This window comes from Vipera ursinii (genome assembly GCF_947247035.1).
Source record: "Vipera ursinii genome assembly, chromosome: 3".
In the NCBI taxonomy this organism is placed as follows: domain Eukaryota; kingdom Metazoa; phylum Chordata; class Lepidosauria; order Squamata; family Viperidae; genus Vipera; species Vipera ursinii.
In genome coordinates this window covers 178,355,625-178,374,746 of record NC_139516.1, presented here as the reverse complement: position 1 = coordinate 178,374,746, position 19,122 = coordinate 178,355,625, and the positions used below count along the sequence as shown (strand labels likewise).

Below are 19,122 nucleotides of genomic sequence, written 5' to 3'. Positions count from 1 at the left end.
AAAAAACATATTTGTATAATATAATCTATTTTAAAAAAAGGGTAGATAAATAGAAGAATGCTTAATACTTTAAAATCCTTCAAAAGATAACAGGATTTTAACAATTGGTCAATAATACCAATTAATTATATATTAATTAACAAATATATAAAAGCAAAATTATATGAAATATAAAATATTAATTTCTAATGGCAATTTATTTACATTTATTTCATGTTACAAATCAAATTTATATACTTCAGAGAACTGCCCTACCTGTGCAATTAGCCAGTCTATCATTTTATTAGCCATTATGACAGATTTGTAGGTTCTTAAATGGTAATCTTTATCTCTGAGAAGAAAGAAAACATAAAATACCGGTAGTTCATCGTTAAAATATATATTTTAAAGAAGCTGAGCACCCCATACATTATACCTCAAATATAATCTAAGTAATTCCTTAATCTATTCAAAATTATTTCTATTTGTATTACTTTGTAATAATAATGTTTTATTTTAGTTACATTTTTGGGTATTTTAGGCAAGGTTCGAAGTGTATTACAAAAATTAAACTTCCCATATGAGGGCAATTTGGAAATAAACCATTTGGTTATCAATGACACACTCACAGATACAGAACTTTTATTATACACATTAGTTTTTTTCCTCTTTCCACATATAAACATTCATTCAACTTAAAGTCCTATTAAGGAAATTTGGAATAGTAACACATCTATAATATCCTTGATCGGCTGATTAATTAGATTTATATCCTGCCTTTATTGCACACATTCAAGCTGGTTCATCTGGAATCTCCCTTGATTTTATCCCTATAGTAGGTCTACAAAATAGGATGGACTAAGAGAGATGATGGTTACTCCAAAGTCAAAGGCCAGATATGCACTTATACCACTGAGAGTTCCTCAGTTGGAACAATCCTTTGCTTTAATATTTTTATATCTACTTTCAGTGTTCATTGGAGTTGAGCAACATATATTATTCTCATGGGACTATGATTACTCAGATAAAGGAATGGATATTTTTTAATAAAACTCACTATACAGAACAGTATCAAGTCAGGATCATACCTAAAAAAAGAGAGAAAGCAAAAATGTGCATTTCCAATCTGAATCTGGGAAGGCAACTGCTACCTGTTATTTTATCATTAAAATTTAATGATGACTAGCTTACTTTGCAATATTTTTGCTTAAATTAATTCATGACATTTTATAATGTTATAAATTGTCATAAATGTCCTTTTATTTCTGCCATTTTGCAGTTTGAGAATTGCTTGCTACTTATTTATATTGATTTTATGTGGTACTTTAAAAAGTACTATTTATGTTTTGTTTGGGTTACGTTGTACATGCATAATTTGTGGAAGGAAAAAGCAACTGGGTTCTTTTACTACCAGAAAGATGTATGAATAAAATAATAGGAATCTGCCTCCACATGGGGTAAAAGGGGCTAGGAGTTAAAAGGCATGTCTATCTTGTAGTAATCACAATGCTAGAACACATTGCCTCTCAAAGTCTGTTTTGCCCCTTCCAGACTAATCATTAATATTGTAAGTAAACAAATAAATACAAGTAAAATATACATGATATTATATATACATATACTTATGTGTACACAAATTTGCATTTGTGTCCTAAACAATTATTTAAAAGTTGATAGTTTGATGAAGCAGTTATCTATACATAACAAGAAGAAATCTAGTAGTTGAACTAGACTTTACTGCTAAAAAACCTGCTGGCAGTGATAAAAGACAAAACGTTTTATGTGATAACTTCATCTTTTAGAATTTTTTCTATAGGAAACATTCTTGACTTCCTTCTCTGACTATTGTATGTGGTCCTTGAAGACCAGAATGTTTGAATATTTTTAAGAAATAGGTCAACAGTTGAAAACTTTAAAGAATGTTAATTTAGTTTTATTGGATTTAAGATTGAAATCAATACATCAGAATGTTCCATTTGAATTTACTGGATGCCCCAAAGAATGTATTTGAAAAGAGATCATCTGTTAGCACTGCAAAAAAATTGATGGAGTATTACATCATGACTTAGTGCTGTGAGTTATTGATATCTTTTTGGAACAATATTTTAATACACAGTATATAAGTAGATTTAGGGGAAATCCTTCAATAGTAAAGATACTAATGTCACACTGACTTATGTTCTAAAACGTGGAACTTCACTGTTGTTTAAACACATTAGTTATATATGGTGTGATAAATTGGAAAAGCATTAATTTTCTGGACATCAAGAATTAGACTCAAAATACATAATTTATCCATTTTTGAAAAGGCAATTTTTCAAATGAAAACAATGAAGTATGTTCTCCTTGATATACATTTTATAATATTTAGAAGAACAGAAGGTTCATTATTTAAAATGATCTTTGTTTGATATTTAATATACAGGTGAACTCCTGAGATGACTTACATTTTTTCTTTCAGGATTTGTATTGTTTATTGATTATGTTTTTCTCTCTTTATTTTTAATTTGCATTGGAATGAAATATTGTATGCATTGTTTTAACTAATTTTATTTTATGCTATTATTTTAGGTCTTTATGTGAATCAACCTGTAGGCTTTTTGCCTACACATACATACATATACAGATGCACATACACACGGTGTGTGAATGTATATGGGTGTGTATATCTTTATGTATGTATGTGTTTATGTCTCTCTCTCTCTCTCTCTCTCTCTCTCTCTCTCTCTCTCTCTCTGTGTGTGTGTGTGTGTGTGTGTGTGTGTGTGTGTGTGTATAAAATGTTTCTCTCTGTGTCTGTCTATTGGAAAGGGAAATGTAAATGTAAACATGCCCTGCATTAGTCTTACATCATTTATTGAAGGTTTTACTGGTCAATGATCAAAATAAAATGACGGATTGTTTTTATGAAAGGTTGCTCTCCTAGCAGACTTTCTATGGCTATAATTTCAGCTTAGTCTTCTGTTACTAGAACAATGAACAATTATTCAGCAAGATCTGCATAACTGGGTAGCAACTACTGTTTAACCTTATGAAACTAAACAACCAAAAGCCAAACTTACCTTATTATAGGAGTAAACAGACTGTGCAGGCGACAATATAATCTTACACCCTGTTAAGTATATGAACAATATTCAATCTAAATTACTCAGTATCAAGTAAAGTCTATAGATATTTATACGTTACTATCTCAAATAATGGTATTTTATGGCCTTAATTTAAATTGTTTTATAAAATGAAAGAGGAAAAAATCCTTCAAAAGCATATTTGAAATCCAGAAAAATTCCACATAGCTACTTCAAAAATAAATATTGATTTTAGTTCATATCATTTGTTCTATCAGTATACCAGCAATATTTTCAACTGTGCCCTCTTATCCATTAACACCTAAAACACTTACAAATATGAGAAAAATGATAGCCATGTCCACAGGTCTGCCACCCGCGGCTCCGGAGCCGCATGCGGCTCTTTCAGCCATCTCCTGCGGCTCCCAGTCCTCTGCCATGTGCAGTCCAAAAAAAAAGTGGGACTAAAAAAGTTCAACCAATCAATTCAGATATGCAGGGTAGGTGCATATCTTGCCTTGGCTCCACTCTTCAGTCAAACCCTGTTCTGCGCATGCGCGCATGTACACACATGCGCAGACATTTTTTGCAGCTCCCAGTTTTTCCTTTTGTGAGGGAACCGGTTCCAAGTGGCTCTTTCACTGTTTCAGGTTGCTGACCCCTGGCCATGTCTAATGAATTAAAGAACAGTTGTCACTGTTGCTTGTTGAAAGTTGCTTCTACTGTTACATTTTAATTATCAGCATGATATTCAAAGTGTACCCTTGAAAGTGGTTATGCACTTCTGATCACAATACTATGATAAGGTAGGATTTGTATATTAGTTACAATGTTCTATTGTTCCTACATCACTCCTTCACAAAACAAATACATAAATAAGGCAATTTTTTCTAATAGTTTATTACACCAGGATCATAAACCAAGATTTAAAACAGAATTTATTAACTCATACAATGTGGCTTGTTTGCCTATCACAAAGCCTTATGGTTGGCTCAAAATCTCAGCAATTTTAAGCTATATGGACTTCAACTCCCAGAATTCCTTAGCAAACATTAAGGTTGAGAAGCACTACTAAGGTATTCCTTTCCAATTTATTTACTTGATTAAATGAAACAAAAGAATGACTGGAAGGATGCACAGTGAACTTATTTTTAATGAATTATCGGCCTGCCTCTAGTCTTTCAACAAATGAATATAATATGTTATTCATTGAAAGAATACTAATATTATACTGAAAAATAAGAGAACATAGATAACATTGCTAAATTCAATTGAATTATACTTACCTATTACATTATATTGTATTGTGCTAGGATTGAATATTTTATAACACTGTAATTTGTCTTCCACTTCAACTGCTCTACGCAACATGATTTTTGCACATCAGGAAAACAGGAAATTTAACTTATATTAAATTTATAACACCAATTTTATAATGCCATGTTTAGTTTTTAGTCAGAATTTTTGCATTTTTAAATAGTATAGCTATTTAGTATAATGTTTGTACCTTTGAAATTACATCCTGCATTTCATTTCTTGGATAATATGTGCCATCATCATAACGGAATCTATAGAGCATTTGTTCAGGTTTAAACTGATGTTTGTCTGTAACTAACGCAAAAGCAAACATAAAAATATGTCAGTGTAAAGAAAATGCATGAGAAGAGCTAGAAGTATGCTATATCCTAAAATTGGCTGTAATGGGTTTGCCCTTTTTCACAATGGCAAATTCCAATGGTTAAAAAAATCTGTAATGAGATTTCATTAGACTTCACCATACATTTTCATTTTATTGTGTGCCCTGAATCTGATTAGCAAGAACTTTATTTTGAAAAGAATGCTATGCATCAGGGGTGTCAAAGTCAATTTCATTGAGGGCCACATCAGCATTGCAGTTGCCCTCAAGGGGCCGGGTGGGTATGGCCTGGGTGGGCATGGCCTACTGGGTGGGCGTGGCTAGAGTGCGTATGGCCTACTGGGTGGGCATGGCCAGCTCTACATCATTCGCATCAAGGGCAGGAGTGGGACAGATCTGAGGGTCTCTGGCAGAAGGAGGGTCTCTGGGCCAGGGCCAAGGCAGTGGGGGCCGTTCCCTCACTGTTTCCAGGATGGCTTCGTGGGCCACATGAAACCACTTCGCAGGCCGGATCCGGCCCCTGGGCCTTGTGTTTGACATGTCTGCTATACATCATAGCCTTTGTCAAAGACTCAAATGTCCCATTATTCCCAGCTATCTTTGCATGGGGAAATTTGCAAATGTTAAAAATTCAAAATAGTAAAGGCATAACTTATGAACCAAAACTTTCCTGCGTCTACCAGATTTATTTCAAAAGTGGTTGTCAAATTTGAATCCTTATTACGAAGAATACATTTCTCTCTCTCATTCTTTAGTAGCCACTGCCAACTGCCTGAACTGAAAATAAATCTTTTTCTCAACAACAAATCTCACAATGTCCTCATTATCAAGCTTTATTTTAAAAAATAATATGGGAGTGTTATAAGTATTCTGGCAAGTGAACAATTCTTGTGTATGTCAGTTTAGGCATTTGAGTCTTCTCACACAGTGAGGATGCATATATTTTGTCAGATGCAGCTTTGGGATGTGTAAGTAGCAGCTATTTGAATCCTTATCAGTTCATAACAAATCTTTTTAAATAAATAAATAAAACTTCAGAATTAGCTTTTGGATTACAGTAGTCTTTTACTGACTCTTCTTTCTTATAGTTCCACTGACTGCTGACTGTTTATTTTTCTAAATAAATGCCCAGCAATGTTTTTAGGACCCTGACATCAGGGTGCAATTTAATGGCTACCTAAATATAATACTATATTTCATGTTATGTTACATCATCACTCTTTCACAGACAACCTTCAAACACATAATTAAAAATTTAAAACAACCCAGTGCCTATATAAGGACACACAGCTCTTTTAAGATTTCCTTATTTAGTAAGTGTAAGCATTTTTAATTTTAAAAAATTAAAAATTACTACTGCTTTGTAGAGCTTTGTGTTCCTCATAATGCAATTGTGACCCTGACAATATTTGGTTCTCACTGACCTAACTAATACAGATAGAATTGAAATCTTACCCAAATTAATCTGTTTTAACAAAACATACCCCAAATTAAAACAAGGTATCCTATTCATAAATATATATTGTTTAATTCAATTTTTTCTTCTCTCTCCAATTAGTTCAATATTAGTACACTTTTGATCTTTCCTACTGGAGTTTGTTACATCTGTACTCTTCATGTATATATTATTAATCAAATCTATGTTTCCATTTTCTGTTCATTTTGGCTTATGGCACAACCAGCTACTGGGTCCACGTATGTCCATTCTAAAGCATTTGTATATTATTTAGCTTGCTATTAAGAACTATTCAGTTGTAACCAAATACAATCTAATAAACAATTAAACTAAAAAAAGGTTTTCACACAAATAGCAGAAAACAAAACAACATACAGAAACATCAATGAAAAAATATTAAATGCAACATCTGGATATTTTAAATAATTGAGCTACAAAACAGGAAGAAGCAAGTTGTATGTTAATCATATTTAGTGTCAATGCTGCTAACATCGGATATTCTTGCTTTGACAACAGGTGGAAATGCAACCATTTTCTCTATTGCTTTTAGAATTAGTTGCTGCTGGGAGTCGGAATAGGGATGAGAGTCCAGCTAGTCATAACAATAATAACTTAGTTATTATTTCTGATATAAAAAGCATATATTTTGAGTTATTTATTATTAGGTAAGACTATGCCCCATTTAAAATTTCAAAAAGAAGTGAATTAAAAAACATCCACAAACTTCACAATAGTTTTGAGTTAACCAATTATTTCAAGTCAATAAAAATAATACTGAATGAATATCAATAAAATTCTTACACTGTTAATTATACTTGAAGTGAAAATAGCAAATCCAGAAAATAATACAGTTCTAATATAAATCTAATTGTCTCTCAAATGCACAGTAATTTTCTGTTTCTGAAGAAAAACAGATGGGCCATTCAATTTTATTTTAGGAATTCAGTTGCTGTGGAAACACAGCTGGGGCTACTTAATAATAAGTAAATAAATAAGTTCCTCTATTATGGTCAATAACCAGCATAAAACAGCTGCAAGACAAAAACAAAAACAATAAAGTATAGGGAAAGCTATAAAAGACAAAAGAAAATATCAGATCTATATAGCTCTTAAACATCATTTAAATACAATATGGATATAATAGGTATACATAATAAAAACAGGTTATTCTTTAGGCTAAAACTGAAAACTAAAAGCTAGAACTAATAATACACCAAACTGTTCCAAAGACAGTTGTGATGTTACCTAGTTTGGTAATAGAACATCATCAGAAAACAACTAACCTCAGAGAGCATCAAGGATCTCACTGTTCCAAAGACTTATTCTGTAACTTTTGATGACAACAAATGTCACTCTCATAAACAATTATATATTCTGTACACCTACTAACAAGTAAAAAGAGTTAAAAGGTAAAGGTAAAGGTTCCCCCGCACATGCGTGCTAGTCGTTTCCAACTCTAGGGGCCGGTGCTCATCTCCGTTTCAAAGCCGAAGAGCCAGCGCTTGTCCGAGGACGTCTCCGTGGTCATGTGGCCAGCATGACTAGACGCCAAAGGCACACGGAACGCTGTTACCTTCCCACCGTAGTGGTCCCTATTTGCCTACTTGCATTTTTACGTGCTTTCGAACTGCTAGGTTGGCAGAAGCTGGGACGAGTAACAGGCGCTCACTCTGCTACGCGGCACTCGGGATTCGACCCGCCAAACTGCCGACCTTCTGATCGACAAGCTCAGTGTCCTAACCCGCTGAGCCACCGCGTCCCTTTTAAAAAGAGTTAAATGTTTGCAAATAACTGTTAGAAAAGATAACTTATTTACCATGATGGATAATGCCATTCTCTAACAAAGCCTGGCCAAGATGAACACCTTCTTCAGGTCTGTGGATCTCTCCACTCTCCAATAACCATGATACAAACTCACTAATTAAGAAAAAAGCAGATAGACAAAAAGTATTTTAACATATCAAAGTTAAATATAGTAAAGAAGTAAAATTCCTAAAGAAGCAACAGAATGCACTTTGCTCATTAATGGTGTAATCCAATTCATGTCTACTCATGAATAAGCTGCTCTGAGTACAATGATTCCGAGAAAAGAGGATATCAGACTAAAATCTAAATTTGTGAGTTTAAAATTCACATTTTTTTTGTTTCTTTAATAGCTAGGATGGAGTAAGGGTCAATAAAATGTTGGGTGACCAGCAGCTGCATTTAATGTTGTTGGAAGAACTGCAAAGGATGAAGTAATAAAGCTAATAGCACCGGGGCTACTATTTTATTCCACCAGCACCCCCCTTTTTTTTTTTGAAGTGCACTGAAGGAAGATTTTTTTTTTACTTATGGTAAGCCATTTTAAAGACAGGAAGGCCTGGAGGAACGTTGTCCATAGGGTCGCGATGAGTCGGACACGACTTCGCAGCTAACAACAACAAGCCATTTTACATTTCACATTATAGTTTTCATATGTGCCCTGTCTCAACAAGGGAACAACTGTGCAATCAAAGTTCATTAAGAAGGTATTTAAGAATTATGTGAGAGTTTATGGTAATAAGTGTTACAAGTCTCTATTCTTTATCAGTTCTGATCTGATCAGACTTCATCAATGTCCATAGGTACAAACTGTTGCTAGAACTGTTTTGCATATTGATAGTCTGGTGAAGCAAATCTCTGGGCTGCAGGGAGACTCTGATGTTCCTATAAGCAACATTCAGTCCGTTTCATTATACAATATCCTTATTAATTAAATAAAATAGCACTCATGTTTTCGTATGATACCTGAGACTGCATAAAAAAGGTGAAAAATAGGTTGTATGTATGTGTGTGTGAATACCATATGTGAAATACTACTGTATGTTTTATAAAATGGCTTTATATTTTACAAGGCCAAAAAGAGATATTTATGCTACTCTATCTTGTCAATCCATGGAAAAAAAATGAAAAACTATAACACATAGCACATTCTATTTAATTTTCTAAACTATAGGACAGAATTCTGCCCAAATGAAAGACAGAGGGGCAGTTTGCCAATTATTTTTTGCATACGTAAAATAACATTTATAGTTTCAACATTGCATTTTTAAAGCTTGGGGGACAGGTAGACAGATAGATATCACTGTAATTATTTATATCATCATTCCAAAAAAATAAATCTGTATACTTGTATAATATCTGCTGCTTCTTTTCAGGAATATTATGTAGAGCAAGCAGCCAATACCCAGACTGGCTTAACTAATTTGCTAGTTAGCGTTAGAGCGAGAATGTGTTGACTAGAAATCCTAAACAGTCTGATCATCTTATTTATCTAATTTGATAAATAATAACTAAAATAATGGGGCAAAATTTTAAATGCAGATATTAAATGCATACTTTCCAAGGAAACATTTTGGAAAAGTAGTTAATTTTCTCTTTCGGTCTTTGATCAAATTGCCTTGTCTGCACATCATTTTGTAAAGTTTTTCTCCTTGTTCAGAGATCATCACCCATGTATCTTGTTCCATACCAAGTTTTAATCCTGAAAAACAAATCATAATATAATAATTTTGAAATGTTTCCAAATAATGTATCTCTATTTATCTATTGTGGGGCGGGATGGAGGGGTGTCCTTCAGTTTTCAATCCTAGTAACATTAAATGTAAAATAATTTGTGATTTACTTCCAAGGGTTTTAAAATTAGAATAGTAAACATTACCAAGAGCACCTGAACAAGTTCAAACAAATTATTCCAGACATGATTTTCTAAAAAAACAAATACACACACAGAGAGAGAGAGAGAGAGAGAGAGAGAGAGAGAGAGAGAGATTCACAAACAAAGTACTGAAAGATTCAGATTAGAATTCCTACTATAGTATATTCAGGGTTAAGAAGATCTCAAGAAACAAGTCTAGAAAGTCTCCTTTTCAAATACACAATAACTGTAAAGATCCCCATTCACGAGGACTTTTATCTGAAAATCATTTCAAAAGCTGAATGGACTAGCCAAATAATTGTCAGGGAAACTAGGGACCCAATAGTGTCAAATTAACAAACTGGGTTATGAAGACAAAGCCTAAACACTGGCAATAATACATCCATACAGCACGCATGCACGCACACACATACACACAAACAGAGAGAGAGAGAGAGAGATAATATCCTTGTTACTATTAGTGAAATAATGGGTAACTCTTGCTCACACTAGGCTGACATGGAACTGCAAACCTGACTGAGTAAGGTTGGATTCAACTTACAATTTTCTAGAAAGAGCAAGGGTTTTATTTGCACTGGTTTAGTTCATATATTATGGTAAGATTTGCTTGGTTTTGGTTTAGTTATGTCAGCATTGCGGCTACTAGGCAAAAGAGATCAGTCATGCCGTCATGGGGGGGAGGGTGGCCCTATGTTTTACAACAGCCATAACTGCTTTTACAGGTCACCCATTTCGAGGCCATTGTGATTGCAGAGAGAGAGAACAGAATATTTTATGTACTATTTTTAAGCATTACAAATTTGTAGCATTTTTTCAAATTTACTCCATCTTTACATTCACAGCATATTCAAAGCGGCTAACAGATTGAGTGTTAAAATGCAATTAAACATTAATAAAATTGCAAAAAATAATTCAGTAATCTTCCATTGTGATAGAATATACACAATCCTCAAAATCTATGAAGGAAGAAAGCCAATATTTTTTGAAATCTTTTAAGATCATAATCTCACTACTTCAGAAAGTCAGCTAAATTTCATTTTGACTTATGTAAACTTTTGCAATTGCTTTACATTCATGAATGTGAATAGAATTATAAAATAAACAAAAGCTCCTTTATATTCATGGTGAATGGAATGTTGTTTACAACTGCTTTCAGTGAAGGCATTTGAATTCTGCAAACTGTTTTGTCCATGAATCATCTGTTATTCCATATGTAATTAAGTCAGTACATCCTGATTTATGTTTACACAGATGTTTTGGAGATGGGATGACTGGACTATACACAAAGATTATCAAAAGAAAATCCCTATACTGTATAAATGTTTCGGAACCTTTCATTTTGAGAACTAATGTGATAATTAATCTAACTCCTGCTCTTATTTTGGTTTCCTCATTGTTGGCTATAATTTTCTACTGTGCCTGAGGACCTTCTTTGCTTATCAAATTAAAACAATGTAAAAATCTTCATGGGGGACCAAAATTACATTCTCACATCCCAGGCTCAATGCCCTGGATTATTCTGGTGCTCACACCAATTATTACTCCTTGCTGAATGACGTTACTACATACATTTATTTATCTACACAGTTTAAAACTCCACAGGTATATGTTAGAGAGGGGTAGAAGTGGAAATAGAGAAAGTGTGTATTTTAAGTAAGAATTCTTTCTTTAAAAAAACTTTGCTAGCCTACATCAGCATTAACTGCCCAAAGCTGAAAAGTCTTGAGGGTTGATGGTTTTTATTTTGTTTTTTATTTTGGGAGGGGGTTTGCTTTCAAGTAATATATAGAAAGAGTAAGTAATTCCAGGACTAATGTAGATATTGCTTTGTAAGCATTAAACAATAATCTGGATAGGATGTTTTTTAATTATTTGTGGAGTTCCTCAGGGGTCGGTCCTCTCGCCTCTCCTGTTTAACATCTATATGAAGCCTCTGGGTGAGATCATTCGTGGCTTTGGAGTTGGGTATCATCAGTATGCTGATGATACCCAGCTTTTCATTTCAACCCCAAACCACCCCAGTGATGCCCTCAACATGATGTCCCGTTGCCTGGAGGCGGTCCGGGTCTGGATGGGGAGGAACAGGCTTCGGCTCAACCCTGACAAGACGGAGTGGCTGTATGTGCCAGCATCTCAGGAAACTCAGATCATTCCATCTCTCACTATGGGGGGTGAGTTATTATCCCCCGTAGATAGGGCTCACAACTTGGGAGTTCTCCTAGATTCACAGCTTTCTTTAGAAGATCATATATTAACTGTGACTAGGGGGGCTTTCAGCCAGTTGCACCTGGTGCACCAGTTACGGCCCTATCTAGACCGTGATGCCTTGCATACATGCGCTCGTGACCTCTCGGTTAGTCTACTGAAACGCTCTCTACATGGGGCTGCCCTTGAGGACCACTCGGAGGCTCCAACTGGTGCAGAATGCAGCCGCGTGAGTTGTGTTGGGGGTCTCCCGATATTCCCATATTACACCTCTGCTCCGTGAGCTGCATTGGCTTCCGGTTGCCTTCCGGGTGAGATTCAAGGTACTGGTTATGACCTACAAAGCCCTACATGGCATGGGTCCGGAGTACCTTAGGGAACACCTGTGGCCGGCATCAACTTCCCTCTGCCCAGCGCGCTCCCACAGAGATGGCCTCCTCAGGGTGCCGCCGTTCGGAGAATGCCGTCTGGTGACCCCCAGGGGGAGGGCGTTCTCTGTGGGTGCACCTGACCTGTGGAACCGTTTACCGGTTGAGCTCCGGATGGCTCCCGACCGTCGCTCCTTCCGACGCGACCTAAAAACCTATTTGTTTGAACAAGCCGGCCTGGTCTGATGGGTTTTGTTTTAATTATTGTTTTAATTATTGTTTTAATGTAATTTATTTTCTGCATTTGGGCACTAGGGTTTAATTTGTTTTAATTTCTGTATTTTGGGTATTTTGGTATTTATGTCCCTGTTCACCGCCCTGAGTCCTTCGGGAGAAGGGCGGTATACAACTCAAATCAAATAAATAAATAAATAAATAATTTAACCAGAGAGAAGTGCTGGCTTCATCATTACTGGAAACACAGACATCATGTCCCTAATGTCTAATTCCACTTCTTTTCTATCCTTCTCATCAAAGGAATATCCACCAGGATCAGAACACTTCAGGACTTTATTCACTTACTAGATCTTGCTTGCAAAAGTATTTGGTGTTGCCAGGAGGTATAGCGAACAGAGGTTCAGAGTTATTGTTCTACATCCCTCAGGTGAGAAATGCAGGGAAAAGGAATTAACAGAATTAACAGAATAACAGATTTGGAAGGAACCTTTGAGGTCTTTTAGTCCAAATCCCTGCTCAAGCAGTAGACCTTATACCATTTTAGACAAATAGCTGTCCAGTTTCTTTTTAAAAGCCTCCAGTGATGGAGCACCCACAACTTCTGAAGGCAAGCCATTCCACTGACTGATTGTTCTCACTGTCAGGAAATGTCTCTTGACATAGTACTTCTTCCAGGTGTGAGAGTGTATAGAAATAAAATTCACATTCTCACCTTTTCTTCTTTCCCTTTCTTTTAGGATAGCTTCAAGCCACTCATGCTTTTGTTCAGATGTTTTGGCCATACACACAAACCATTTATTCTTTGCTGTGTTGTGTATCTTCCAACCATTGAGAACAATGTGACCACTGCTATGATAATCAGCTGAAAAATTATCACAGAAAGGAAAATCTGAGATGTACATTCCATCTGATGGCTACTAAATGCTCTGAGTTATACAAAATTGCTTCTGATCCCACCCTAAGCATTACAATGTGCTCTTACTTAAAGCAAAATTTCTCTAGATAAATGTGTGCCTGTGTGTTTTGTTCCATGTGTTATGAAAATTTTAACAGGGTTTAAGAACCAGGAAGAAACTATAATTCATTTATTCTTTGACTGCCAGCTCAAAATTATGAGTCTAGTCCTGCCAAATCAAATGTCTTTCTGTTATCTAAACAGAAATGCTAATCTTACGAAAATCCATCCATTTACCAAAAAGTAAAATAAAACAAACAAAAACAAAACATGCCATAAATTAACTGTAAAAGAAATGGCAGTTTCCATTAAAAACTACAGTCGTTCATGCTTGGTAACATCACAGCTTGCCTCTTGCAATGTGATCTACAGATGCTGGTTGTTAACTATAAATCCTTTCATGTCATAGGGCCTGGTTACCTGAAATTACCACTTATCGTATCTGCCAAACCAGTTGGATCAGGCAGGCTAGATGGATCCTTGGAATATGCTGCTTCATTACAGTTTTGCACACAAAGATTAGGTGCCATTGTTTATAAATAGGAGTATAATTTTCTTATTCACATAACCTTTCATCTTCCATGTATGCCAAATTTATTTACATCAAATAACTGCATTTTATTGAAATTGTGTAGGGGTAGTCCTTGTTTAATGATCAGTCATTCAGCAACCATTAAAAGTTATAGCACTGAACAGCGCTGAACAAAGAAACTTATGACTGGTGCTTGCAGTTGGGACTGTCATAATGTCCCAGTAATTGTGTGATCTTGAGTTAGATGCTTGGCAACTTGTTTGAACTTGCACAGTCTCAGTACCCTGGTATCATGTGACTGCCATTTGTTACATTTAATGCCTTCAACAAGCGAAGTCAATGGGGAAGCCAGCAGAAGGTTGCAAATAGCACTTTACAGCTGTGCAGCATTTGCTTAATCAGCCAATGAAACTGGTACAACTACTCTTGTATGTTGGTAAAGTCATGTGACATCACACTTTACAACCGCATCACTTAGTGACAGGGTTGCTAGTCTCAATTACCATCTTTAACTGGGGATTACTTGTACTATTATATGAGACACAAAGTCAACATCCAAAAGATAATAATAATTAAGAAAGTGATGTATATTCATATACCTGTGCCATCATCAACATTCTCAACTTCCATCACCTCTGTATTTATTCTGCCTCGGAAAAGATATCGATGACCTTCTGAAGATGCTTTGCTGTTTTTCAATCGTCTAATTAAGGAAAGGTATTGTACAAATATTAAAAGTATTAGTCTACTTCAGGCTCACAAAGATTGTACTAGCAAATATTTATAGACCAAAAATTGAGTACTAACTAGACCTCATTTTATTTAATGAAGTTGCAGATAAATCAATAATTTAGTAATAATTATTAATAAATCAATATTATTTTAATAAGAAATGTTGGTTGCAATGTAAAAAACATGCTTTGTAGCCTTAAATTTTTATTCTAAAAATTTAGTTGTTTTCCATTAGATGGAACCTTGTCATTATCTGAGCATTATAGTAGTTAAAATATTCAAATATATTTTAAAAAATTTAAATTCAGATAATTTATATATGTTCAGTTTTGAAAGCATAAATCAATGAATGTATCTCACCTATGCTTTCTTTTGCAGTAGACCAAAAGATTGTCAAAAAGGAAGAACACTCGTTCCTGTATGTTTCCTGCTGAGATTTTCAACAAAACCCCACACATCAGCATTTCTGTGCAAGTGTCTGTGATGTTAGATCCCTAGCAAACAAACATATGAAAACAATAGTTATGTGGATCCAAAATACACAGTTTTCTACACACATAATGCATTTAGCCAATCAAAACAGCAAAGTGGATTTAACATTTAGAAAACAATCCTGATTATTATATACATTATATATCTTCCCAAAGGTGTTTTTTCGAGAGGCAAGTGGATAGTCTTGATTTTACCTTAAAGACATTTCATTTCTCATCTAAGAAGCTTCTTCAGTTCACTTCAGAAGCTTCTTGGATGCGAAGCAAAACACCTTCAAGGAAAAACAAAGAAAGTCCAGTTGCCTCTTGAAAAAGCACCTTTAGGATAATTGTGACCTGGATGACTGAGAATCTCCACAGACATTATTTATCTTGTTTTAAAAACAGGTTTATAACAGACTAGTATTGTATCATCTGGAAATACCATCTCAATAGAAGTCCTTTAAAACCAGGAAACTAAATTTTTCAGAGGATCCCTTTAAGCCCCTCTCATAAAGAAATTTAGAGAAAGCAAAGATAAACTCAATACCACTGGAGGCAGAAGATTGGGGATACTGCCTTAGAGATTGGTTGCACTGATCAGAAGCTGCTCTCCAAGTTTCAGAAAAGTTTTCCCTGTTACCATCAGGCATAGGCCTTGCCATTCCAATTGCTCCTGATATTTTTATATACCAATAGGGATTTTTGTACCCAAAGCATGTGTTCAATCATTGCCCCCAAAATCAGGAAGCTGCCTCATGTTGACTTTTAACTTTGATCTTGGAGACATCTTTTGAAGAGAGGATTTCAAAAAACTGTGTATGCCTTGGAACTCAAACCATAATAATTTGGATATAGGAAAATGTGGACTGCACATCTAAATAATTTGGTTAAATAAAAGTTCTCTGAAATCAGTGAAACTTGATTTAAAATAAAAAGGCTTAAGTAGAATATTCACCATATGTGCCTGGATCAGACTCATTCTGAAGAAAGCAGAATTTTGCTGACTTTAGGATTATGATATTCTAAAAATAATGGGTAACATTTTTCACTGATGTAATTGCAAAGACATTTTTAATAGGCTCTCTAGAGAAAAGGTTCACTGCAGGCAGTATGTTTCTTAGTGTTTTCTTAGAGGCTTATTTAAATACATTAGCTATTTCATACTGCTTTGTTATAGTACAAAACAGCATCATACACAACTTACAGGATGCTATGAGTGAAATCATTAGTATAACTAATCAAATGTAGGCTTTTCTGTCCTCACATCACTGCATGCGTACTTATTCACATTATATCCTTGCCCAATCACATAATAGTTTATCTTTATATCCCAGCTGCCAAATGATTCAGTGATTTCACCAAATCAAAATTACAAATATGATTTATTTTATTATGTAAATATAACAATTATGAATTTGTTCTGCTATTTGAGATCCCTTAAGTAGAAAAGCAATTAAGTATGGTTTAATTATTACGAAGCATAAACAATCAACAAAATTCCTGCAAAGCAGTAGTGGGATTCAGCTAGTTCTCACCACTTTGGCAGAACCGGTAGCTAATTTTTTGTTGCCCAGGCCCAGAATGGACTTGCAGAAGCAGCATCCACACACAGAACCAGTTGTTCACATATTTGAATCCCACCACTACTGCAAAGGTTAAAAGCAAAAACATCGTGTGTTATTATTTATAGAAGATAGGTTCAGCCCTCCACACAATTTTTCTCATTTAAGTGTTCTGACCCTCAGTCCTCTTAGAAACATATCAGTTATATGCACTGGAAATATAATTGTAACAAAAATAACAAGCAGTAAAACACAATATCTAAAGAATTCACTTAAAATAGAAAGGTCTTCAACACAAAGTAATTCATTTCCTCAATAATGCAATTACCATTTTATTATTAAAGTTAACATTTGGAAAGCAGCAGGTCTAGATAACATCCCTGGACGTGTTCTCACAGATCTTTCCAATCTCTCATTGCATCAGGCAGTGGTCCCATCGTGTTCTAAGATGGCCATCATCTTGCCATTGCCAAAAAAAGTCCACAATTACAGGCCTCAATGATTACCGTTCGGTTGCACTGACATCCACCATTATGAAATGCTTTAAGAAGCTAATAAATGACATTATTGTATCTAGCCTCCCACCAGCATTTGACCCGCTTCAGTTTGCCTACCAATCAAATTGCTCTATGGACAGTGGCGTAGCGTGGGGGGTGCAGGGGGGGCCGGCTGCACTGGGCGCAACATCTGGGGGGGCGCCCATTAAGCTCGCCGGAGGGGGACGATTCCGCTTCGCCGAGGGTCGGAGGAGCGAGCGGGCGGAGCGTAGAAAGCAACCGCATTTGCTGCGCCCAGCCAGAGCGGGATCCCGTCCTCTCGCGGCTACGGATCGCCTCCTTTCTCGGGTGGGGGTGGGGAGGCTTGGCGGCGTCTTGCCTCCCTCTCTTTCTCCCACCACGGTTCTCCTCCGCTTGGCTCTCAACCTGCAAGCCCGGCCCCCCCGACCCAGCTCCCGCCCCCGTCTCTTCCTTTCCCAGAGGCAAAGGTAACAACTGCAGCTGCCGCACCTGTGGCTGCTTGCTGCTGCTGCTCCTCCTCCTCCTCCTCCTCCTGCCGTATTGACTCTCTGCGGCCACTCGGTTCCCCCTGCAGGAGGCGATCAGGACCGCCCCCCCGACACACGTCGCCAGCAGCGAGAGTTTCCAGCCAGGCCGGCGAATCTTTGGGGCGAGGTGCCAAAGAGAAGGAGGCGGCTTGGCTTGGATAAGCAGCGTCTGGGCAGAAAATAGGTCGGGCGCTGCAGCAAGTATGAACTCTTGGGGTTCAGCCTAAGCAGGCAAAGCTGCAGGGTGGGTTGGTTGGCTTTTCCGGCTTTGGAATAACCTTGGGAAGCTGAGGCATTGTAAGTTGGAAGTCATTGTTTGTCGCCTAACATGACATAACATGACATGACATGACATAACAAGATGGAGAAAACTAACCAATTGTGGGATCATAAATCTTGTTGAAGCCCATCATCGCTCCATGTGATGTATGCACTCAATCTACAAACGTAGTCCAAGCCTATTCACATCTGTTGTAAGGTCATTCTCTCGTGGGGTTTATCTTGACGTCCACTAAGAGTGGAACAAACATGCCCCATTAACCATTTTCAACACCATGTCCTCTCTGTCTCATCCTAAATCACAGCTGAGGCACCTTAAAGTTGCCTTGTTTCAGTTTTAAACTAGCATTTTCCCTCTTCTCCAGAGACCCTTTTTTGCCTTGAACCTAACTCAGGGGTAGGCAACCTTGGCTCTTTTATGACTCATGGACTTCAACTCCCAGAATTCCTGAGCTAGTGGAAGAGACTCAAGTGCTAAAATCCACGGGTTAGGGGGTGCAAATTACTTGCCTTGCCCTGGGTGCTGACAACCCATGCTACGCCACTGTCTACGGAGGATGCTATCTCTTCCATTCTCCATATGAGCTTGAAGCACTTGGAAGGAAAGAAACACTCATGTGCGTTTGTTGTTTGTCAACTTCAGTTCAGCATGTAACACAATCATTCCCCAGCATCTAGTAGACAAACTGGGCCTTTTAGGCTTAAACACCCCCTTTGTGCAAATAGATTCTTGATTTTCTTACCAACAGGCCCCAATATGTGCGAGTTGGAACAAATACCTCTAATACCATTTTCTTGAGCACAGGTTATCCTCAGGGCTGCCAGCCAAGTCCACTGCTGTTCACCCTATTGATCCATGACTGTTGTGCTAGGTTTGCCACCAACCATATTGTGAAGTTCGCAGATGATACAACAGTAA

At 36.5% G+C, this 19,122-nt stretch overlaps 1 protein-coding gene across 1 annotated transcript in view; it reads right to left on the bottom strand.

The window, feature by feature from the left end:
* Positions 1-19,122, bottom strand: part of PREX2 (phosphatidylinositol-3,4,5-trisphosphate dependent Rac exchange factor 2) — a gene marked incomplete at its 5' end in the record, with an annotated part of 104,998 nt that overhangs the window by 47,042 nt on the left and 38,834 nt on the right. Inside the window, 8 exons of the mRNA XM_083361200.1 lie at positions 256-331; positions 3,042-3,091; positions 4,552-4,655; positions 7,953-8,053; positions 9,497-9,641; positions 13,338-13,487; positions 14,712-14,815; positions 15,205-15,338. Of these exons, the coding sequence (XP_083217326.1) occupies positions 256-331; positions 3,042-3,091; positions 4,552-4,655; positions 7,953-8,053; positions 9,497-9,641; positions 13,338-13,487; positions 14,712-14,815; positions 15,205-15,338 (864 nt within the window). The remainder of the gene's footprint in view (positions 1-255; positions 332-3,041; positions 3,092-4,551; positions 4,656-7,952; positions 8,054-9,496; positions 9,642-13,337; positions 13,488-14,711; positions 14,816-15,204; positions 15,339-19,122) is intronic.